The sequence below is a fragment of the Sarcophilus harrisii genome, chromosome 2, assembly GCF_902635505.1.
Source record: "Sarcophilus harrisii chromosome 2, mSarHar1.11, whole genome shotgun sequence".
In the NCBI taxonomy this organism is placed as follows: Eukaryota; Metazoa; Chordata; class Mammalia; order Dasyuromorphia; family Dasyuridae; genus Sarcophilus; species Sarcophilus harrisii.
In genome coordinates, this window is record NC_045427.1 from 54,488,949 (window position 1) to 54,513,560 (window position 24,612).

Sequence of the window (24,612 nt, forward strand, 5' to 3'; positions counted from 1 at the left end):
CCGCGCGCCCGGCCGGCCCAGTGATGCCAACGGCTCCGCCCCGCGCGGGCCGCGGTCACGTGGGGGGCGCGGCGCGGCTGGGCGTGGCGCTATCCCCGGACTGGCAGCGCCCGCGGCTGGAGGGGCCCCTTGGAACTGCAGGTAAGGCCTGCGGCGACCCCGGCCGGGGCCCCGCCCCCGCCCGAGCGGCTCCCTTCCCCCCTCGGATCCCCCGCCGCGGGGAAGCCTCCCGACCGTCCCTCGGCTCGTTCCCTCCCCGCCCGAACCCCCACCTTCTCCCGAGCGCGAACCGAACCCTCCCCGCGCCGCGTCCCCTCCCCGGCCTGAGCCCTCGCCTTCTCTGCGCGCCCCGCGCCCGAGCCCCCCTGCCGAGCGTCACGTCCCTCTCCTTCGCTGCCGCGAAGGCCCTCCGGAGCTCCGGGTCTGGGGACGCTCCCCTCCCCCCTTCTCCCGAGCCCCTCCCCCGTCCTCTCCTGCGCCGGGCCCTTCCCTGAGCCCTCCCTCTGGCGTCGGCCCCATCCTCTTCGGAGGATGCCCCCTCCCTCACCTGCTGCGCCCCGCCCCCAGCCTAGCCTCCCCATTTTCTGTGAGCCCCCTGCCCCTCTCGCGCCCCGCCCCTGAGCGATACCCCCTCCTCAGCCCCGCCCTTGCCCGAGCCCTCCTTCCCCTGCGGAGACTCCCCGCGCAGCGCCGCCCCTCCTTTCCCGCTAGGTCCAGCGCTAGCCCCCTCCCCATGGGAGGCTTCCAAATCTGACCCCTGGCATAGCGCTGAGTCCGCGCCCCGCCGCCACCCCGCTCCCTTCCCTTGTCTGTGCCAGTCTGGCCCAGCTCGTTGCGGCTTCCCGGCCTTGAGACCCCCGCGACCCCCGCCCACCGGGCCATCCCTCCAGCCGCCGGCGGCGCGGTTCTCTGGGCCGTCCCTGGGGCTGCCCCTCCCCCCCGGTTCAGGGGCCCAGGATCCACTTTGGCATGCTGGTGAGCTTCAGGTTCCGGGGCTCACCTTTGCGAGCCTCTTGTTTCTTAGTTTTTAACAAGAAGTACTTTTATATTGAGATTTTTATAGTTTAAAAATGACTTTAGGAAGGAAAAGACACTAATGCACCAGTTTGGCGTTTCTTAGGTTAAGAATTGGCAAAACTCTGCCAAAAATGTTGAGCGTGATCTCAGTGCAGGCTTATTGATGACAGATGACAAGAATAGGGAGCACGTTTCTTAATGAGACATTCCTCTATGGTACACTTAACCTCAGTTTTTTCACAACATGCCTTTTGGGAGGGGAAAGTGCTATTGTTATTTAAATTCACTTCGCAACTAGAGAACACTAGAGAGGAAGGACTCGCCTCCAAGGTTTGGTGGTGAGTCTCTGCCACTGGAATCCAGGTCTCACGCCTCTGATCCAGTCACTCTTTCCACTAGATAAATAGGCTGTGGTGTCTCAGCCTTTCCCAGTCACTGATACACCAAAATTTGGCGAAGGGAAACTAAGAAGGATCAGTGCCATACCGATTAAAAGTTGGGACACAGAGGCTGAGAAGGTGGCTTCAATGACTAGGGTTTTCTTGCAGCATACCTCATTAAGTGATATTCAGTTTATTCATTGGATACATTTATTGGCTGGCCTGTCTACAGGGAGCACTGTACTAGATGGTAAGGGAAAAAAGCCATGGCCCCCTGGCCATGAGGAACTCGTACTCTAGATGAGGCATAAAAGGCTGGAGTAAGCATCGTGATGATTATTTAATAAGGGGACTGGAATTTGAATCCCAGGCCTGCTATTGACTGGAACTGGTGAGCACGTTATTACTGCTTCCCTGCGAGCTCAGCTCCCTCTGAAAAGTGAATGGGTTGGACTAAAAAGCTTCTAAGATCTTTTAGAGCTTGAGACTATGACCCTGTGAGCTACCTCTACAGTTCCTTTTCCCTATAACCCTATAATTCTGTAAACTCAAAATAGTTGTTACAGACAACTATTATGGGGACTTCAATTTAAGGACTGGATTGATAAAGGAAGACTAAATGTAAGGCACAAGACAGGGTTTCGGGGGGGGGGGGAGAAAAGCATTCTAGAAATGGGGGCCAGGAACCTGACACATAGTACAGGATTGCTACAAGATTGGAGAATAGTAAATGTGTGCCCATTTTGGAAAAGGAAAGAACATCACCTTCAAACTACAGGCTTGTTAAAATGACTTTGATTCTTAGGAAAATACTAGAGTAGATTATTAATGAGATTATTAGGAAACATCTAGAAAAAAAGACTTGTTGCAACTTCACCAAGAATAGATCATGCCTTTTTCTTCATTGCCTTTTTTTTTTGGAAAAAACAGGATTGCTAAGCTAGTAGACAAGAATGCTGAGGATAGAAGTTATTTAAATTTTAGCAAAGCTTTTGATCAAGTTTAACATACTATTTTGTGGAGAAGATAAAGATGACCTATAAACTCATAACTAATTGGCAGGCTAGACTAATAGGATAGATATGAATAGGCTTCTGATGTAATCTCCATCTCCCAGGATTCTGTATTGAGCCTTTATTTTTTGTCATACTTATCATGACTTGGATACAGGGCATGCTTATCAGATTTGCAGAAAGTTGGGAGCTAACACATTGGATGTCAGTCAAAATCTGGAGGTCTGGACAAGCTAGAATGTTAGATTGAATTCTAATAAGTTGAAATTAAATAAGGATAAATGTAAAATCTTACATTTGGATACAAAATTTTCAGCTTTCCAAGTACAAGATGTCCTGAAAAAGATCTGAGGATATTAGTGGACTGCAAGCTCAATTAGGAGTCTGCATTGGGCTTTGCCAGCCAAAAAACCTAATTGAATGTTGGGCCGCAGTGAGTGGTTTGGCCTCCAGAATGGGAGCTGAAGGCCCTCTTGTATGTACTCCACCACTTCCAGGCCTCATCCAGAGTATTGTGTTCAGTTCTGAACCATTCAGTGTAAGAAGGACGCTAGATGGGTGTAAAGTCTGCAGAGCAGGGCCACTGGGTGGTGATGGGCCGTATGCTCATATGGGGAAGGAAGGGGAAAAGGGCATGGTAAGCTTAAAGAAGAGAAGAGGCAGTGATTGGAAGGCCGGCATGTGGAGCTGGCGAAGGAGACTGGCTCTGCTTGGCCCACGGGACAGCCATTAGTGAGGAGCAGGCAGGTGTGATGTTCGGAGAAGCTGTGGTGAGGGGGAGGGAGGGAGGGAGGCATTCCTGGCAATCTTAACATCATGTGGACACACTGAAGTGCCCCGCTTGTTGTGGGACTGACTGCCTTCCCTTCTTTTCCTCCTCTCCCCACCTCCCCCCCAGCCCTGGAGCTTATCCTTTTACATCCATTCAAGTACATTGAAAACTCACTATTTGAACATTGTTGGGGGTTCTAGTTTTTTAGGAGTTCTAAGAACCATTATTATATTTATACAGTTTCTCTTACCTTTGATTCCTTTCCCTCTGGAATAATTGTTACTCGGGCTAGTTAAGATAGACTTACCTTTTTTCTTTTGTTCTCTTGTGAGGAGTTTGAAGGATGGAGCCATCAAATTTCTTCATTTTAATCCAAGTTTTAAAAAGATTTTGAAAATATTCATTGTATTCTGCTTGACTTTTTGGCTATATATATATATATTTTTTTTTTTTACTCTTTTTGGTACAATAAATTTCTTCAGTGATTCTTCTTCCAGAACTTTGTCTCGTACAGATTTTATAGCAATTTTTTCTACTTTCTACCTTGCCCAGCTGTTAAAGAGTCAGGTAAACAACAAGTTGGAAGTAATAGAATTATAAAAAATTTGGATTTCCTACTGGTAGAATTGGTCACGATCCTTACGTTTTCTCTTGATATGATCTGAAAAATTGGGAAACTAGTTTTGTATTGCTCTCTCTGTACAGGAAAAAATAACCAGTGAAGAGTGTGATAGAAAGACTACTGAACTGCGAGTTAAGATGCCTGGTGTCTTGTATTGTAATTCATTTCTGCTCCTAACTAGTTAGGTGATCTTTGGCAGGTTATTTCTTTTCTTCAGCTGGCCTTTAGATAGCTCATCTGAGGTCAGATTTATCTTCATGCAGGCTGTGTGACTGGGCAAATCATTTATGTAAATGTATCTATGCATTTAATTGTCTAGCATTACTTTGTCCATTAATAACAATAGGTATAATAATAGCATTTACTTTTCAGGAGTAGTAGGAGGTTAAAGTGAGATAATATTTGCAAGTCTTAAGATGATATGAAAATGCTAACCACTATTAGTAGTAGTAGTAGTTATCACTTCCAAATTCTAATTCAAACAAAAATGACAGTGTTTAAGGGAACTTTGTTATCCTATGTTTTTATGAGAAAACATAATTCTAATTCCAAAGAGCAGACAAGTTTATAATTAGAAACTACTCTTATAAGATTCTCAGTAGAGCTTTTTATCCCTGAAATTCTAGTAGAAACCCACTTATATTGGTAGGACAGGATGAATGACTGTGGAAGGATGCTCAGTAGAAATAAGGAAATTATTAGGAAGAGTTAGATTGAGGGAAAAATAAAGAATTTCATGTTGGACCTTCTGTTGACTTGGAGATTCTTGGACTTTTGAGGTAGAGTTATACAGCAGGTAGTAATATAGATCTGGATGGAACTCAAGAGCTCAATGAAAACGAGGTATATAGGTTGTGGTAGTTGTCTGCAGTTAGATGATAATTGAACCTATGGGAGCAATGAGGTAATCAAGAGGGAGAATATAAAGAAAGAAAAGAAGAGGGCCTGAAAAACTCAAGCCTCAGTTATACTTGTAGACTGACAAGGAGCAGTCAGACAAGAGGTAGAAGACCCAGAAGAGAACAGTATGGTGGGAACAGTATGTGGAAGGAGGAAGAGGTAGTTAGCAGTATCAAAAAACTTGAGATGTTAAGAGTAGAGGACAGAGGAAAAAAAAATATCATTCAGTGAGGTTGGACTAGATGTTCTCTTAAGATTTCTATAAACCCAGCACTTTTTTGTGGTGGCAAGGAATTGGAAATTAAGTGGGTGTTAAGTGGGTGCGTATCAGTTAGGGAATGGCTGAATAAGTGAATGCAATGGAATATTATTGTTCTATAAAAAATGTCGAGATAAACCTTTGGTTAATTTGATTAGAAGAAGGAAAGAAGAAAACCAAATAAAAATGAAAAAGGCAAATTTACAACCAGTGAAGAGAAAATTAAAGTAATAATTAGGAGCTATTTTGCCCAATTGTGTGCCAATAAATCTGGTAATCTAAGTGAAATGGATGAATATTTATAAAAACAAAAATGTATAAAAATCTGCTCAAATTGGCAGATGAGGAAATACATTACTTAAATAGTCCCATTTTAGAAAAAGAAATTGAACAAACCATTAGTGAACTCGCTAAGGAAAAAAATCACCAAGGACAGATGGATTTGCAAGTGAATTCTACCAAACGTTAAAAAAACAATTAATTACAACACTATCCAAACTATTTTGAAAAAATTAGGAGAAGAAAGTTCTATCAGATTGTTTTTATGATATAGATATAGTGCTGTTACTTAAACTAGGAAGAGCCAAAACAGAAAAAGAAAATTATAGACCAGTTTCCTTAATGAATATTGATGCAAAAATCTTATATAAAATATTAGCAAATTATATAAAATACAGCAACTTATAACCAGGATAATACACTAATATCAAATAGGATTTATACTAGGAATGTAGGGCTGTTTCAATATCAGGAAAATTATCTGCATTGGCTATATATATAGCCAGTATATAGCATTAGCTGTATAAATAATCAAACTAACAAGTTATTATTATGTCAATAGATTAAAAAAGTTGACAAAATCCAATAAACACTAAGAGCACAGGAATAAATGGATTTTTCCTTAAAATGATAAATTACATCTACCTAAAACCACCAGCAAGCATTATATATAAAGGGGATAAACTAGAAGCATTCCAATAAAATTGGGGTAAATCAAGGTTGCCAATACCTCATTGCTCCCATAGGTTCAGTTATCATCTACCTGAAGACAACTACCATAATCTACATATCTTGTTCTCATTGAGCTCTTGAGTTCCAGATCTATATTACTATCTGGTGTATAATTCTACCTCAGAATTCCAAGAATCTCAAAGTCAACAGAAGGTCCAACATGAAATTCTTTATTTTTCCCTCAATCAAACTCCTCCTAATAATTTCCCTATTTCTATTGAGCATCCTTCCACAAGGAGCTCAAAAATATATAATATATATATATATATATATATATATATATATATAGCATAAAGACCTATATTTGAACATTATAATGAGCAGTATAATATATATAATAATTTGCCCATTATCACCACTATATCAGTATTGCATTAGAAATATTAGCTTTAGCAATAAGAGATGAAAAAGAAATTGAAGGAATTAGAGCAGATGAGGAAATAAAATTAATACTCTTTGCAGATGATATAATGGTATATTTAGAGAATTGTAGAGAAACTACTAGAAATAATTAACAACTTTTAATAAAGTTTCAGGATATTAAATCCATATAAATCATTGCCATTTCTATGTGTTAACAACAAAGTCTAGCAGCAAGAGATAGAAAGAGAAATCCCATTTAAAATAACTGGATAATATAAAGTCTTTGTGAGTTTACCCACCACGACAGAGCCAGGAACTATATGAACACAATTTCAAAACACTTTTCACACAAATAAAGTTAAAGCTAAACATTTAGAAGAATATCTCACACTTATGGGTAGGCCAAGCTAATATAATAAAAATGACAGTTCTTCCTAAATTAATCTGCTTATTCAGTGCCATGTCAATCAAACTGCCAAGAAATTACTTTATAGAGCTAGAAAAAATAATAACAAAATTTATCTGGAAGAACGAAAGGTAAAGAATTTCAAGGGAAGTAATGAAAAAAAATGCAAAGGAAAATAGCCTACCTGTACCAGACCTAAAATTATATTATAAAATAGCGGTCATCAAAACCATTTTGTATTGGCTAAGAAATAAAATAGTGGGTTAGTGGAATAGGGTAGGTTCACAAGACAACAGTAGTCAATGACTATAGTAATCTAATATCTGATAAACCCAAAGATTCCAGCTCTGAAATAAGTACTGACTATTTGACAAAACTTGCTAGGAAAATTGAAAAATAGTATGGCAGAAACTACTCATTGACCAACACCTAATACTCTATACCAAAATAAAGTTGAAAGGGTTCATGATTTAGATATAAAAGGTGATACTATAAGCCAATTAGGAGAGGAAGGGGATAATTAGCTCACAGATCTTCCTCAGAAGGGAAGAATTTATAGCCAAAGAACTAGAGAACGTTATGAAATGCAAAATGGATAATTTTGATTATATTAAATTAAAAAAATTGTACAAATGAAATAAACACAGACAAGATTAAAAGGGAAGCACTAACATGGGGAAAATTTTTTACACCCAATGTTCCTGAAAAAGACCTCAGGAAATAGAGAATTGATTCAAATTTATAAGAATACAAGCCATACCCCAGTTGATAAATGGTCAAAGGACATAAACTAGCAATTTTCAGATGAGGAAATTAAAAAACCATTTCAAGTCATGAAAAAATGCATTAAATCACTATTGACTAGAAAACTGCAAATAAAGACAACTCTGAGATACCACTTCATACCTCTCAGATTGAGTAAGATGATAGGAAAAAGATATGGGTAAGTGTTGGAGGGGATGTGGGAAAACTAAGAAATTAATACATTGTTGGTGGAATTGTAAACTGATTCATCCATTCCTGAGAGCAATTTGGAACTATACCCAAAGGGTTATCAAACTGTGTGTACCTCTTGATCCAGCAGTTTCTACTGGGCTTGTAGCACAGAGATCATAAAGGAAAGAAAGAGACCTACATGTGCAGAAATGTTTGTAGCACTGAGTGGATGCCCATCAGTTGGGGAATGGCTGAATAAGTTATGGTATATGAATGTTATGGAATATTATTGTTTTGTAAGAAATGACAAGCAGGCTGATTTTAGAAAAGCTTTGGAAAGATTTACATGAACTGATGCTAAGTGAAGTGATTAGAACCAAGAGAACACTGTATACAGCAATGATGATCAACTGTGATAGACTTTTTAAAAAAATTAATAGCTTTTTATTTTCAAAATACATACAAAGATAGTTTTCAATATTCAGCCTTGCAAAACCGTATGTTACAAATTTTTCTCCTTCCTTTCTCCTTCCCTAGACAGCAAGTAATCCAATATAGGTTAAATATGTGCAATTCTTCTAAGCATATTTTCCCATTTATCACACTGCACAAGAAAAATCAGATCAAAAAGGGAAAAAATGAAAAAAAGAACAACAAAAAGGTGAAAATACTATGTTGTGATCTACATTCAGTCTCTATGGTCATCTTTCTGGATACAGTGGCTCTCTCCACAAGTCTATTGGAATTGGCCTGAGTCACCTTGTTAAAAAGAACCAAGTCTGCATCACATAATCTTAATGTAACTATGTACAATGTTCTACTCATTTCACTTAGCATCAGTTCATGTAATTTTTCCCAAGCTTTTCTAAAATCATCCTGCTGGTCATTTGTTACAGAATAATAATATTCCATAACATTCATATACCACAATTTGAATGTTGAGTTTTTGAGTTCTGTTTTCTGAATCCCTTTTGTCTAGTTTGTTTCATTGGTCTTTTTCTAATCTTTAACCAATATAAAATGGTTTTTATAATTTCTGCTTTATAATATAGTTTGAAGTTTGGAAGTGCTATTTCCCCTTTGTCCTTATTTTCTTCATTTCTCTTGATATTACAGAACTTTTCTTTCTCAAATGAATTTCGTCATTTTAAAAATCAAATTCTTTGTGTTCCCGTGGTAATTTGATTGGAATAGCACTTAAAATTTGAATTAATTTTGGTAATATTTTCATTTTTTTATATTACCACAACCTACTACGAGTACTGAATATTTCTCCAGGTTATTCTTTATTTCTTAAGGAGTACTTTGTAATTGATTCTATAGAAGTCTTTTGAGTGATTTTGGCATGATGCTTCTGAGATATTTTATAGTCATTTGATGTGATATTTCCCTATTATTGCTTCTTATATTTTGTTATTATTTTATGGAAATGCTATTAATTTTGGAGCATGTATTTTGTAGCCTGAAAGTTTGTTGAAGCTACTAATTGTTTCATTATTTTTGCTGATTTGCTGGGGTTTTCCAAATAAACTATCATATTATAAGCAATCAGAGATTTATATATCATTTAATTCCTTTCTCTTGTCTTATAGCTACTGCTAGCATTTCCAGAACTAATCAAATAATAGGGAGAGTGAATATTCTTGCTTCCCTCTTATATTTATTGGAAAGGGTTCTAGATATTTCTAGATATATATCCCAAAGAGATCAAAGAAAAAGGGAAAGGATTTATTTGTACAGAAATATTTATAGCAGTTTTTTTTTTGGTAGTAAGGAATTGTAAACTGTATCATTTGGGGAAAGACTGAACAAGTTGTGGTATGTGATTATAATGAAATACTATGGTGCTGTAAGAAACAATGAGCAGGAGAGTTTCAAAAAAGCCTGGGAAGACTTATATGCACTGATGCAAATAGAAGTGAGCAGCACCAGGCGAGCACAGTACACTGGCAATATTTTGTGAAAGACTTAGCCACTCTGATGAAGACAACATTCCTAAACGCCAGGATACAAATTGCTATATTCCTCCATAGAGAACTGATGAACTCTTGAGTGCAGATAGAAGAATACTTTTTTCACTTTATTTTTCTTTTTTCCCACCCAAATATGGCAAATGGATAAATCTCAAGAGGTACTTGAAAAACAAGTCTTCTTACTTTTAAGGTGAGCACTTTAACCACTATGCCATAGCCACTCTGCTCAGCCCTTTTTACTGGTAGTTGTGCTCAGGCCTGGGAAGGACACTGGTAAGCTAGAAAGTGGCCAGGATGGTGAAATGCCTTAAGGCCATTCTGTTTCTGAAGCAGAGGTCCTCAAACTACGGCCCGTGGGCCAGATGCGGCAGCTGAGGACGATTATCCCCCTTACCCAGGGCTATGAAGTTTCTTTATTTAAAGGCCCACAAAACAAAGTTTTTGTTTTTACTATAGTCCGGCCCTCCAACAGTTTGAGGGGCAGTGAACTGGCCCCCTATTTAAAAAGTTTGAGGACAAGGATCTGGACGTGTTTAGCCTGGAGAAAATCTGAGGGCCATGATAACTATTTTCATCTATTTAAAGCTGTCATTTTGGAGAGAGATTTGATTTCATATGTTTAGCCCCAGGGAGAAGAAACAGGAGGAAGTGTGTTACCTCTGGAGACAGATTTGGCCCTGAGGTAAGAAAAACTTAATCAATCAGGATTATCCAGGTGGAATAAACTGTTTTAGGAAGAAAGTGTGTTCCCCTTCCCAGAGTCTTAAATCCGGGATTAATGATAAGTGATTAGGGCTGGTGTAGAGAGGAGATTCCTTCCCAGTATGCATAGTATTAAATGTGTCAAAGGTTCCTTCAGACATAGTGAAGATTATCTGACTCCTTTACATAGCTAACTATTCTTTGATAGATAAGGAAAGTTTCCATATCAGAATATAATAAAGGGTTAAATCCCTTCCAGTTGTAGACTTCTATAATTCTATGAAAATCAGGCTACTGTGACTTTGAAGGATCACGGCATTTAGCCACATCAACCTCACCACCTCAAAAACTTTTCTTTTTCTTCACTTTTCTCTCCACAGCCTCCTCTCTGAGGGAAAGAAGTGTTCTTTCTCCTTTCTGAGAATAATCTCATAACCCTATCTAGATTCTTCTGTTTTTTTCATCTCCCAGAATTGTCATCTATTATCCTTTCTTCATACTGGATTTAAATCATTGAAACTAAATGATGGCCAATTAATGAGTCTCACTCATAGATCTTAGATTAAGTGTGGAACCTTTGAAATACATTTAATGACAATGAAATGAAACTAGATCAGAAAACTGGACAAGGATTTCTTTTTTCAGTACTTACCGAGTTGTGTATTAAGTTTCACATTAATTAGAATTGGAAAGTTGGAGCTATGGCAAGAACACTCTTGAAGAACAATAGTAAAAATGAATAGTGTCATAAAAAGACCCAATGAAGAAAGTAATGGACACTACAGACATTTCAGAAAAGAAGACCTGGACCAAGAGTACTACTCCCAGGAATGCTCTTCTCCAAGTTGCTGTCTGTCTACAGATACTGAAATATAATCTGCTGTTTCGTTACCCAAATGGTTACAGTAAACTAAATTTTGATGTTACCATGAAGAGGTCAGAGATTGAAGAGAAAGATTTGAGTGTACATTTAGACACTGTCCAATCTTTGCCTAAATGTTAGTAATACTATTTACTAGGAACAATTTTGATTAAGCTCATTGTTGGTTGATCTAAAATAACTCCCTAAAACTAAAGAGAGAATCTCACGGACCTTTGGGGCCATTATATTGTCTCTTATACTAAAGTAAGCTAATTATTGTAGTAGAGTATTACACCATTGTTTACAAATATACACTGGCTTTTTCTATCTTAAAGCAACTTCTTCACCTTGATTAAAATAACTTCTCTTAATCGTCAAACTTTGCTGGGTGGAAGTTTAGTAGAATTCTTTGAATCTATTAGAACTAGGAATGTTTTTCTCTTTGATAGCTCTTATATAATTAGACCTAATTCTTTCCCCAAGATTGAGTTATTTGACATCTATATCTGGTCTTCTCATAGTTTGAATATTTTATGTTTTTAAAGGCGTTCCACTATATAAGTGTGCAAATCAGAATTGTATTCTGATTATTTTTATTTTTCTGTTTTTGCTGTGATTTTACCTTACTTGCTACTTTATATTCTTTTCAAAGAATAAGCTTTCAGTTTTGTAATTTCTGTGGGTTTTTTTGCTTCTAATTTATATACTTCCATATTCAGTTCATTTACCCCTCCCCACTCTTTTTTTCAATTTTGTTTATGTATGAGTGAAGTATACAGTTTTCCTCCTGGTGACTGCCTTCATTGTGTCCCAGAAATTTTGGTTTGTTATTTTCTATAATTTTCTCTTACATAGTTATTAATTGCTGCTATGATTTTTTTTGATCCACTCTTAAATAATAAAGATTTCATTAAGTCAAGTCTCTTTTGGGGGTTGTGTCTTTTGCTTGTGGTCCCTGAATTGATTTCTATTTTTATTGTATCTAGGTCTGTAAAAGATGTATTGACTGTTTCTTTCCTTTTACATTTCTTTGCAATATTTCTGGTCTTTTATAAACTTTGGATGCAGTAAAGAGAAATATATATTCTTTTTTTATTATTATAGCTTTTTGTTTACCAATTATATGCATGGGTAATTTTACAGCATCGACAATTGCCAAACCTTTTGTTCCAATTTTTCCCCTCCTTTCCTCCACCCTCTCCCCCAGATGGCAGGTCGACCGACCAATATATGTTAAGTATGTTAAAGTATAAATTAAATACAATATTAGTATACATGTCCAAGCAGTTATTTTGCTGTACAAAAAGAATTGGACTTTGAAATAGTGTACAATTAGCCTGTGAAGGAAATCAAAAATGCAGGTAGACAAAAATAGAGGATTGGGAATTCTATGTAGTGGTTCATAGTCATCTCCCAGAATTCTTTTGCTGGGTGTAGCTGGTTCAATTCATTACTGCTCTATTGGAACTGATTTGGTTCATCTCATTATTGAAGAGAGCCACGTCCATCAGAACTGACCATCATATAGTATTGTTGTTGAAGTATATAATGATCTCCTGGTCTTGCTCATTTCACTCAGCATTAGTTCATGTAAATCTCTCCAAGTCTCTCTAAAATTATCCTCCTGATCATTTCTTACAGAACAATAATATTCCATAATATTCATATACCACAATTTATTCAGCCATTCTCCAATTGAAGGGCATCCACTCAGTTTCCAGTTTCTGGCCACTACAAAGAGGGCTGTCATAGACATTCTTGCACATACAGGTCTCTTTCTCTTCTTTAAAATCTCTTTGGGGTTTAAGCCCAGTAGAAACACTACTGGATCAAAGGGCATACATAGTTTGATAACTTTTTGAGCATAGTTCCAAATTGCTCTCCAGAATGGCTGGATATATTCACAATTCCACCAATAATGTATCAATGTCCCTGTTTTCCCACATCCCCTCCAATATTGCACATTTTCATTCCCTGTCATTCTAGCCAATCTGACAGGTGTGTAGTGGTATCTCAGAGTTGTCTTAATTTGCAGACAAAATTCTTTTGTGTCCCAGAAAGATCCCATAAATAAATCTTTTAATTCTTCTCCAGAAATTTGTTTGGTTCCATATTTTTCCTTTGTTTATTTTTCTATTACTTATCCAATCCAAAACTACTAAAGGGATGTTGACATCTCCTGTCAATATTGAGTTACTATCTTTGTCTTCTTGCAGCTCAGATTAATGTTTTATGAATTTGGATTCTGAGGCATTTGAAACTTCGAAGTTTATTGCTAATATTGGTTCTTTGTAGTTCTTTTCAACACGATATAGTTTTCTTGTTTTTATCTCATTTTATTTTTTGAATGTTTTTGGTTTGTCTGATAGCATGACATCTCTAGCTTTTCTGAATTGTCTTGATGAATAGTAATTTCCCCCTATACTTTCAGTTTTATTTTATATTTATCTTTTTTTTTAATATATTTCTTGTCACAGATTGTAGGATTTTGTTTTCTTATCTGATCTGTCACTTTTTTATTTTATGGGACAGTTTAATTCATTCACATTTAAAGTTAGGAGTCAGATTTGCGGTTTCTTCCATCTGCCTTTATAATTTTTTAAAAAGTTAAAAGTTTTTTTCTTTTCCTGATATAAACACCATTTTATGTTCTTTCAGTTGGTTACTTTATTAATTTTTTTCTTTTTAAGGTAGTACTGTTCCCTCGGACTTGCTTCCACAGTCCTCTTCCCTGATTCCCTTTAGGATTTTGTAATTAGTTCCTTTTTCTCTCCTGCTTTTATCTGGCTATGTATTTCTTCCTTTTCTTTTTTCTTCTCATTCAAGTAGATTTCCTCTTCTTTTCCCCTTTGGCTAGTCCTGTTCATTAGTTTTTAAAATTTCATTTTTTTGGTGCCCCTTTCCAAAAAGAATTTTTCTCTCTCCATTATTCATTTTCTCTTTCTCTTTCCTCTCTTCTCTTTGATTATAACCCTCTTAATTATCTGTTCTCTTTCTTTTTTTCTGTGTTCTTCATGCAACTAAAGTGTTCTGGACATCATTTAGGTTTCCCTTTTTTGGCACTTTCTGTCACTGCCTTGTAGGGCTTATTCCATTGTACTTCATTCCCAAAACAGTGCCAGTTATGAGAATCAGAGAAGACACTGCCCCATGGTAGAGTCCTTCTCCTACCACTGGTTTATACTTTTTCTGGTTGCTACCTTTTTTCCTCCCACTCTCTAAATCTCTTTCCTGTGTTTGTACTGTACCATTCCCTCAGATGTGGTCTTCCCCCAGGGGTTCCAACTCCTTCCCTCCCTCCTTGGACAAATAGACTTTTCTAGCACCCAGTTTTCCAGACCTCATGCAGAGTAAAGATCCTCACCTCCCTCACTGAGCATCTCTCTTCACCCATGGGAGTATGCATTGGTGAAACCCCCTCCCACCTCCAAAGTAAGGCTTTCTTTCTTTCCCTTTTTGGAATCTCTGCGCCTCCTCCTTCCCTACTTTCCTGTAGACTTTTCTGAAACTAGAAAGGTCCCCTTTCCCACACTGCTATCCTTTGATTTGGCCCAGGTGTATCACACACTCTGTTCTGTCCCATTACTCCTCCTTCCCTACTTTCCTGTAGACTTTTCTGAAACTAGAAAGGTCCCCTTTCCCACACTGCTATCCTTTGATTTGGCCCAGGTGTATCACACACTCTGTTCTGTCCCATTACTCCTCTCCCCCCCCCCCCTTTTAATATACTCTTTTATATTTGAATGTAGTTCCACAAAAGAAGCATTCACCTGTAATCAAGTTTTGACCAGGTTCTCTTCACATAACGCATCCTGTCTGCTTTTTAAACTGTTAGCTTTACTGGATTTTCACCTTTACCTGTCTCCTAATGTACAATAAAAAGTTTTTCTATTGTGACCCTGATGTTGTTACTGTGTATATTTATTCACTACTCTTGTATCTCTAGTTTTTTGGGGTGTTCAAGAAGCAAATAATCTCTTCATTTCTGGTTTTCTTGCTGTATATGTTTCAAATTCTTATTCATCCATCATAATTCCTTTATGGTTAAGTTCATATTTTCATGGGCTGTATTCTGACTGCCATTGCTCTTTGGAAGACATTTTATTTCCTTCTCTCTCTCTCTCTCTCTCTCTCTCTCTCTCTCTCTCTCTCTCTCTCTCTCTTTTTGTAGTAGGCACAAAATAGTTTTGCATTACTCAAATGTCCTTTCCTTTGTAAAGGTTTTTCTTCTGATGGTTTAGAACTTCTTGTTTCTGAATTGAATTGTTAAAATTTAACCAATAAGTGTCATGGAGTTTGCTGTCTTGGATTTTGTTTTTGTTTTTGCTTTTTTCTGGAGATGATCTGAATCCTTTCAATTGGAATTTCATTTTCTGTGTTCAGAAGTTATGGGCAATTCTCTTCTATTATTTCCTTCATTATGGTGTTGAGAATTTTTGTTTTAAATTCTTTTAGGAGACCTGTGATTCTTAAGTTTTCACAGTATTGTCTTGGAGATCAATATGTTTTGCTTGCATAGTGAACCTATTTTCTTTTAATGTTATTGGTTTTTTCTAATGTTCTTCCTTTATATATCTGCATTCCCAATCTATTGTTCTTTCTTTTGTTTCTTTGGTGAGACTTCTTCTAGATTGTTCTTCACTTTATGTATCCGTGTAGCCAATCTATTCTTTCTTTTGGACTTCATTTTTTTTGCTGTGTAGGACAAATTTTACTTTCATGGTTCTCATTTGTCTTAAGTTAACTCAAGAATGATATGTTGTGCTTCATGTCTCCTCAAATTTGACAGGGTCTTCTGTCTTATCAGATGTTGGATTGTTTCTTTTTTTTGATATTTATTCATAGATGCTTGAATTTGTTACGATATTTTAATATAACCTTCTGTTGTTACTTTTTTTTCCTGATGATTTATCTATTTATATTCAAGATCTTTGAGTTTTCTTGCTGAAATCTTTGGTACTTTCATTTCTTCAGTACCCCTTTATTTTCCTAATCATTCATTTCCTGACTTCTAATTCTTCTCTTCTGGTTGTGATTGCGTCATGTATGGACCTCAAGTGTCTCAGCCTCCCCCCACATTGGGCAATTTATAGTATATGAGACTCTTAAGACGTTAGAAATGGTTCTAACGCTGGGCTGACTTTAAAGTGCTACATAAAATCCTATATGCAGTGTCCTGTCCAAGGGACCTGTCCCATTCCCTGATACCAGCAGTTCATTACTTTGCAGCACTAATACTTTCAGGTTGCAGACCCTCAGTAAGTTCTTCCTCTTGAAGGGTTGTAGCCAAGTAGGATTTCAGAGCCCAAGGAAATTTTTACAGCCTGGTACCCAGATCTCTGTGGCACTAGAAAAACAGAAGAAGACTGGTGGGAGTAGGGTTTTTTTGGTAATCCTATGTCATGTCCTTTAGTCTGCTCTTGGGAGATAGCAAAAAGATGCTGGATGAGCTTAGGATCAGTGAATGTCAGTTCCTGAATGGGGTGGGAGTATTATTTTTTAGCCTTTGGGATTTTAAGTGTCCTAGACCTTTGAAACAGCTGAAGTTGTTTTATCTTTGAAGCATAATTTTTGTTTTGGAAAGATTTGAGAGAACAGAGAGATAGAAAAATGTCTAGTCTGTCATTTTGTTCCTCACATGACCTGGAATATCAACACTTGTAGTGTTCTGGTTGGTTTTCTGGAGGTCTCTGGACCAGTCTTCATTTCAGCAGAATAATCACCACAAGAATAGCCAGAGATAAAGGCCAAATATCTTTATTGTCTCCTTCACAGCCTGTCTCCTTCCTGAGGCCTGGGCTAGCTTTCTTGAGGTCCTCCGGAATGTGTCTTGGTTTCTGTGGAGGAAATGGGAGGGACCACCATGATGGTCTCTATCTTGAAGTCTGTCTCAGTCCGGGAGCTTGCTCCAGCCTCCAGTCCTCTGTCTTCCCTGAGTCTGTTCCGGTCCCCCTCTAGGTCTGACTCTGACCTTCTTAAATACTCTATTACAATTAAATCCATTCATCATACTGAGTATAAGCCAATCATATCACTATGGAACCATTATTTGTTTTAAGATTAATTCAGTCATGTTGAACTAGAGAACTATTAAGCACCATGCTAAACTAGATAACCATTGTATTATTAATTCCACTGAGTTAACACCTTGTTGTAGGACTTAAATCAGTCATACAGAGTTTCAGCCCTCTACAAACACTATAATATTTTATCAGAAAATTATTATTCCATTAAGGTGTTAAATTTTAAGTATGATTTTAATTATGCTTTTGTTCTGAAATTTATTTTCCTTTCATGGCTTTTCAAATGTAGATTTACAAATGTACTTTTGGAGAGTATTGAATTATGGATCATTGGTTTCAAAGCTTGAAGAGATCTCAAAATCTAGTGTTACCCTTTTATTTTAGAAATAAATTGAAGCTCAGAAAGCTTAAGTGATTTACCTCAAGTCACACAGGTAGATGTGGATCTGAGATTAGCACTCCTTGACTCCAGATCTACCACTTTTGGATGAGGGGTAGGAGTGGGAATGAAAAGAGTGCTAGATTTTAATCTAGGATCCTCATCTTTGCTCTGAGATTTACTTGGTGACCTTAAGCAAACCTGTCAACTTTTCTTGTTTGCTCTATAAAATGGGGTCAGTAGGAGTTGTACCATGCTTTCCTAGCGTTCTTCCCTGTTAAAAGAAGAATAATGCCATTTCATCAAGTAAATCAAAATTATACTGAGTTTGCATAGTTTTTCTAATAAGGATAACCGCACCTTTCTTCCTCCTCATGTTAAATTCCAGAGCAAGGATTTATCCCTTTATTCACTGTTTTGGAGAGAAGAGGTGCTGCAGTAAGCTTCACACTTTCAATCTTAAGTAACTTTTTAAATACTTTTACCTCTTTAGAAAGAAAAATATTTTGAAGACTAATTATGAAGTAATCAGACCCTAAATGAACTAGGTACATATTGCAAAATCATTTTTACTTTCATGCTGAAGAATTACAGTCTCATTTTCCCATGAAGTAGATGTCTTTCTAATTTGAAACATACATGGTAAATTAATTAATTAGACAGAGGTGCTCTTCTTATTATCAATAATTTTTATTTCTTTCTTTTTTCAGGGTTCTCTGGTGGCCATGGCTGCTGTTGACAGTTTCTACCTCTTATACAGGGAGATTGCCCGGTCTTGCAATTGCTACATGGAAGCTTTAGCTTTGGTTGGAGCCTGGTATACTGCCAGAAAAAGCATCACCATCATATGTGACTTTTACAGCTTGATCAGACTGCATTTCATCCCTAGATTGGTGAGCAGAGCAGATCTCATTAAACAATATGGAAGATGGGCAGTTGTCAGTGGTAAGAAATTAAATTATTAGTGCTTTGACTTCCATTTAAAATCTAAGTTGCCATTTTATATCTTAATTTTAAATTAGAGGTTTTTTTAAAGTATGGCATAATGGGTAGAGAGCTGACCTTAAAGGCAGGAAAATATAAATTCAAATTCTGTTTGTGATATATTGTTGTGTGACCCAAGGCAAATGGCTTACTCTCTCAGATTTCTAGAGAATTTTGATACAGCAAAATGCAGAGAGAGAAGGTATCACTCTCATTGGTAAAGGGAATTTGCTTACCTAGGAGTTCTCTATACCAGAGGTATCAAATTCATTCACAAGTGGCCAGAGCCAGATTAAAATATAATTGGAAAATGTTAAAGCCTCTACAATATAGATAGCATTGATTTGTGATTTTCTAAATCAATTTGATCTGTTTCTATTTTGAGTTTGAAACTATTGCCCTAGGCCAAAGAGGTCATAGGTTAGGTTCTTTTCTTTATCTTATTTAGAAGTCTATTTTGAACTAATTTTGTACCTTAACAGGAAAATACTGTTTAAAAAGTCATGTGTATTTACATGCATATTTTTTCTCTTTTGTGTATTCCTCTTCCACTCCCTTTTTAGAAAAATAAGGTTGTTGTTTTTTTTAATAAAGATTTTAATGGAATGTAAAATCTGGAAAGGACCTCATCAGATCCTGTCTCATTATCTCATTTTATAACTGAGCACATTGAGCTTAGAAAAAGAAAAGAACTTACTTATGTTTACCTAGCTGCTTGCTGATCGCAGAACCTGAATCAGAATGGGATGGAGGGGGGGAAGGAGATGTCCTTAGTCCTTATTTTAATTTTATTTTAAATAATATTTCCCACAATATTATGCAGTTTCTCACATAATTCTTCCTCTTTTAATTTAACTCCTTTCATTCTCCAACACGATTATTGGCTACTGCCTCAGTTTATGAAATTTTGGGTTTGGGGAGTCATTTTGTTGCAACATGGGAAAGATCCTTTTTATGATACACACAATCAAGTATGAGTTATTGAAGTTTTTAAAAAATTGAACACATGGAAATACCCAATGTTACCCAGTCAGTTAAAGTTTAAATTTAAATAGATTTTATCAAAAACTTTGCAGGTAAGCATTTAACAATCATTTCTTTATATATTAATATGTTATCACTTTATAGTATAATGTGTGATAAGATTTCAAGCCTTCTATCTTTTTTCCTCCATAATTCTCTTTATCTTTGCTTGTTGGTTTCAAAGCCAGATGCTGCACACCATAAGATAAAGACACTGAGATGTTGTATTTCCTTTTCCGTTTTCTGACACAGGTGCCACAGATGGTATTGGAAAAGCCTATGCTGAAGAATTAGCAAGCCGAGGTCTCAATATTGTCCTCATCAGCCAGAATGAAGAAAAGCTGCACAAGCTTTCCAAAACCTTAGCTGAGACCTACAAAGTTGAGACAGAGATCATAGTTGCAGACTTCTCCAATGGCCGTGGAATTTACTTACTTATTAGAGAGGCTTTACAGGACAGAGACATTGGTATCTTGGTGAATAATGTTGGAGTATTTTATCCCTACCCACAGTATTTTACTCAAGTCTCTGAAGAAAAACTGTGGGACATTATTGACGTCAACATTGCAGCTGCCAGCTTGATGGTCCATATAGTATTGCCAGGGATGGTGGCAAGGAGGAAGGGGGCGATTGTGAACATCTCTTCTGGCTCTTGCTGCAAACCCACACCCCAGATGACCGCGTACTCGGCGTCAAAGGTGATGGTCACTGTGGGCTGGAAAGAGAGCCCTAGCATAAAATATATTGTAATCATGTGATTGGTGATTGCGAACCCTCTTGTTATCCTTCTGACTGTAGCTATGAGTACTCTTAGCTACTCTTTTCCTAATGAAAAACAAGAAATAAATGTTTTCTTTTTTTTTCCTTTCTTTTTAAACAGGCTTACTTAGACCACTTCAGCAGAGCATTGCAATATGAATATGCTTCTAAAGGAATTTTTGTACAGAGTTTAATTCCATTCTCTGTAGCTACAAATGTGAAAGCATGCAGGAGCTTTCTGCATGGCTGCTCTTGGTTGGTGCCATCACCAAAAGTATACGCACATCATGCAATTGCTACTCTTGGAATCTCGAAAAGGACCACAGGATACTGGTTTCATTCAATTCAGGTAAAAATAAAGGGAACTTTATTTCATGTAAATCAGCATAACCTTTGTTTTTTTGAATGACTCATAAAATTTTTCTTAAATTTAAATGAAAGCTAATGTTGAGACACAGAAAGCTCTAATTGATTCTTACATTGACTTCTCTAGCATGTTTTGTTGTTACAGAAACTTCCTTCTGCAATATTTGCATTAAGATTGGTGAAAATTAAAATGGAGATAAGATTTTAAAAATAAAAAGAGCTTCTGTGCATAAATGCAAATAACAGAAGAAAACACATCTTAATTTGATAACCATATTGTCATGTAGAAGTGCTCTTTAGCTATATGCCAGGGTTCCTGACAGTTCCTGACAGTTCCTATAAATCTGAAAATATTTTGAATATAGGCCTAGTGATGGATTGACTAAATGTCAGTCATCTTAAGGAGAGCCTACCTATGTCTTCAGGGCCTTATCACTAGTTTGTCCACAAGGTGCGTGAATTTATTTGACATTTAGGGTGTCATCATTATAGTGTGTTAGCCTGATCTTTACTCTCTTAGCTGTTGAGGTAAAAGTGGAGAAATAATTCTCACCTGTACGACTGATATAAAGGGAATCTGGAACAATTATCACCACATTGACCTTAATGAACTATTAATATTGGGTTGGAAAGCATTTCTTCTTATACTTGAAAAAAACATTAGTTTTATCCATTGAGCTATTACTTTTTTACCTCAGAACACAACACAAGTTTGGCAGGAAAAGAGCAGCCTTCTTAAGTCTAGTTTTCCATCTGTGATATTTAATAAAATATGCCAGACACATTCTAGCATAGAGTTGATATAAAACAATTTAATAAATATTTTTTCCAGGGTTAATTGTCATAAAAATTAGGAAATGGTGCTACTACTATGTATTAGTAGTTGAAGCTAAAAGCATGCTTTAGTTAGGACAAGCTGGCAGAGCAGGATGGAGAGGTTTTTATCCAATTTTAAACTTGTATGTATTTTCATCTACTTGGTCCTAGATATTTGTAGCCATTCCAAAAGATAGATCCAGTATAAAAAGTTGTGCATATTCTATTTTTCATCAGTGGGATGAGTACTAAGCTTTTTACTTTAGTATTTAATGATTTTGAGGATTCATAGTTTCATCAAGTGAGTTAGATCTCTACTCATGTAGTTGGCCACTTTTCTATGCCTGTGGTTCTCAAAAGATGTGCCATAAAATTTTGGAATTTTTGTTAATTCAGATAAAAGAAAATTTATAAATATTTTTCTTTAATATCATTTTAATTACCCTATCTATATAATATGGTAAATGGAGCATTTGAAAAACACAGTTTTCCTATTATACATAATGCATGTAACTCAAAACATGTCAAATCCTGAAATGATAAAGAATTCAACAAAAATGGCCTCTCTTATTAAAGAGAAATGTTGCATGCACACATCTTACGATTTTGCAGTAGTGGTGGCAGTGCAAATATTCAATGTATCTGATTTCCTCATAATTCAAGAAGACTATGGGGAGCAAAAATAAATTTACAAACCACTTCTTAATTATTTTAATGGATTGCTCTTGTCCCTAATTTGTAATGACCAAATTTTTAATGAAGAGTATCTCTGTATTTAGCTTAGTGAGCTGGTCCTAAGAAGATAGCCACTTCTTAGGTATAATCTTGATAATTCAGGGTCATCAGTATATCATAATAAAGCATCAAAGTAGGATGTTAATGAAAGATTAAATTTTTCAAATAAATGAAATTGAGATTCTAGATAGTGATGACTCTTAATATCCATCAGTATATGCAAAGAAATACAGGATTGAATCAGTATTTTCTGGAAATGTTCTCTGTTTTACAATATTTTATTTGATTAGTGTTTTTAAGTGTTTGGACCTGGTAAGAACTGATGAATATTCTGAAGTCTTATTAATTGGTACTTTTAGTAATAATCGTAATTTGGGGGGGGGGGAGGTTAGTATTGTTAGTAACTTTTTCTCCTTTTTCTTTTTAGTTTCTTTTTGCACAGTATATGCCAGAATGGCTCTGGGCTTGGGGAGCAAATATTATCAACAATTCCTTGCGTCATGAGGCCTTATCCCATAGATTGTGAACCTGGATATGTCATCTTAGGAAGTCTTGCCAAATTATGTGAATCTACAGTATTCAGAGCTTTGGAAGAACAACACTTCATTTTAATTGTGTATTTGCTCTTAACTATTTTGCTGGCACCTTATTGTTGCATCATTGATAAAGCAGACATGGTACTTTTAAAAAATACTGGGGAAGCTGCCTGAAGGCGTTGGCACAGGGTTAATATTGAATGTGATGAGAACTGATTTAGGAAGCCTAGAGTTGGGTATTCCTTTTTTTTATGTAAGCTACAGGAAAAACTATGTCAGTGAGTCAGTGTTGTGCTATGAACCAAGATGAACTGAAATTGAAATGTTCACAATTTGAATATTTGGGTCTTTTCATTTTAAATCTTATTGTTTTAAGAGTGGTCATGTGTTTTGTTAAAGAATTGTAATTTCTTGTCTAAAAATAACTGGAAAAGGTGTGTTTAAAGAACTATTTTGAAGCTTAAAATGGCTGGTGTTTGTAGCTGTAGAAATCCAACTACCTATGTGTATTGTATTATATAGATCTTGTCATTTGAATTTCTTCTGATAAAATTGCTGCTTTTCATTTAAAAACAGAATTGTATTAGCTGTTTGAAAATTGATCATATTTAGAAAATGGTGAGATCTAAATGAGCAACTTTATATATAACTAATGGGCAAATCAGTTAAAGATATATGTAAAATGGCTTTGAGCGGGAGTTTCATGGATTTTTAAAACCATTTAAACCATCACAAAAGAAAAGCTTCTCTAATTTTGGTGACCCTGTATAAGTCTAAAAGTATAAGTTACTACTTTCTGTCAAGTTCTTACCTACTTTGGAACTAACATTTTGCCAGAGCTGCAAATACATTATAAAGTATTTCGAGCATTTCTTTAATTTATACAATTCTTTTGGATAATATAATGATTTTCAGTGTTTTGTGGTTTGTTTTTTTTTTTTACTGAAATCTTGTCCTTTAGAAAAAAATTATTTCACAATTTTCTATGTGATAATCAATTCCAATAGCACTTATTGGTATAAACAAAATTGTTTGCTGAGGTAGTTAAAATGTGGAGTAATTATGTACTATGTATTTTATCTGATGAAATCATAACAGATTTAGAAATGTAATCCTAGTTTGTGCAATGAATGTAATGAATAAAATGAAAATTGTGTTGGAGTAAAATGACTAAAACTGCTTAGACAGGGTTAGTTCTGAAATATGTGTGTGACATTTTTGGTTTAGATCATAGTATCCTGTTTGAAAACTCTTGTTGTGAAAACCATTCAGTGCTGTCCAAACTGTGAAACTTTATTCAAATGTAAAGTATTGTTATTATTTACGTGTTGATAATTCTGCATTTAATTTTGTGAGTCAGTGAAGATATATTGCGTATTCATAAGCCTGGTAAAATTATTTAAGAATCATGACTTTGGTGGAATTGTTTTCTCATGAAATAATATGCCTTTATCAGCACCCATCAGTATATATGCATATCTGTAAATGAAAGGTCCTAGCCCTGCTGTACAGGATAATGATTGTTACTGGGACACTTGGATTGGAACCTTGCCTCTTACTTTTATGGAGAGTGTCCTTGGATAGATTAACCTTTCTGTGTTCTATCTGGTCCATAAATTGTAGAGAAGGTGCCATCCTGCATCCATAGTGGGGGATTCTTCATCTAAGCAGTCCCTTTGGCTATTCATACATATGGATGTATCCCTTCCAAAGAGCTGCTTTGGACCACTGTCACCTGACACTGAACTCCCCCCCTCCTTAATTCTTATAGTCCA

At 36.5% G+C, this 24,612-nt stretch overlaps 1 protein-coding gene across 2 annotated transcripts; it reads left to right on the top strand.

Annotated features, from left to right (window-relative positions):
* The first annotated feature begins 48 nt into the window (after positions 1-48).
* On the top strand, positions 49-24,247 carry HSDL1 (hydroxysteroid dehydrogenase like 1). Of its 2 annotated transcripts, none has more exons than XM_031950212.1 (5): positions 49-141; positions 18,329-18,563; positions 19,878-20,323; positions 20,506-20,733; positions 22,729-24,247. In XM_031950212.1, the coding sequence occupies exons 2-5, from the start codon at positions 18,344-18,346 to the stop codon at positions 22,825-22,827; spliced, it is 993 nt and encodes a 330-aa protein (XP_031806072.1). In that variant the 5' UTR covers positions 49-141; positions 18,329-18,343; the 3' UTR covers positions 22,828-24,247. The 2 variants fall into 2 exon arrangements, with proteins under 2 accessions (XP_031806072.1, XP_031806073.1); XM_031950213.1 differs by having other exon boundaries at positions 54-141; positions 18,379-18,563.
* Positions 24,248-24,612: the final 365 nt, after the last annotated feature.

Coding starts and splice junctions, on each gene's coding strand:
- HSDL1 (XM_031950212.1), top strand. CDS start 18,344: ATGGCTGCTGTTGACAGTTTCTACCTCTTATACAGGGAGATTGCCCGG. Junction 18,564..19,877: donor AAGATGGGCAGTTGTCAGTG/GTAAGAAATTAA, acceptor TTTCTGACACAG/GTGCCACAGATGGTATTGGA. Junction 20,734..22,728: donor ACTGGTTTCATTCAATTCAG/GTAAAAATAAAG, acceptor TTTTCTTTTTAG/TTTCTTTTTGCACAGTATAT.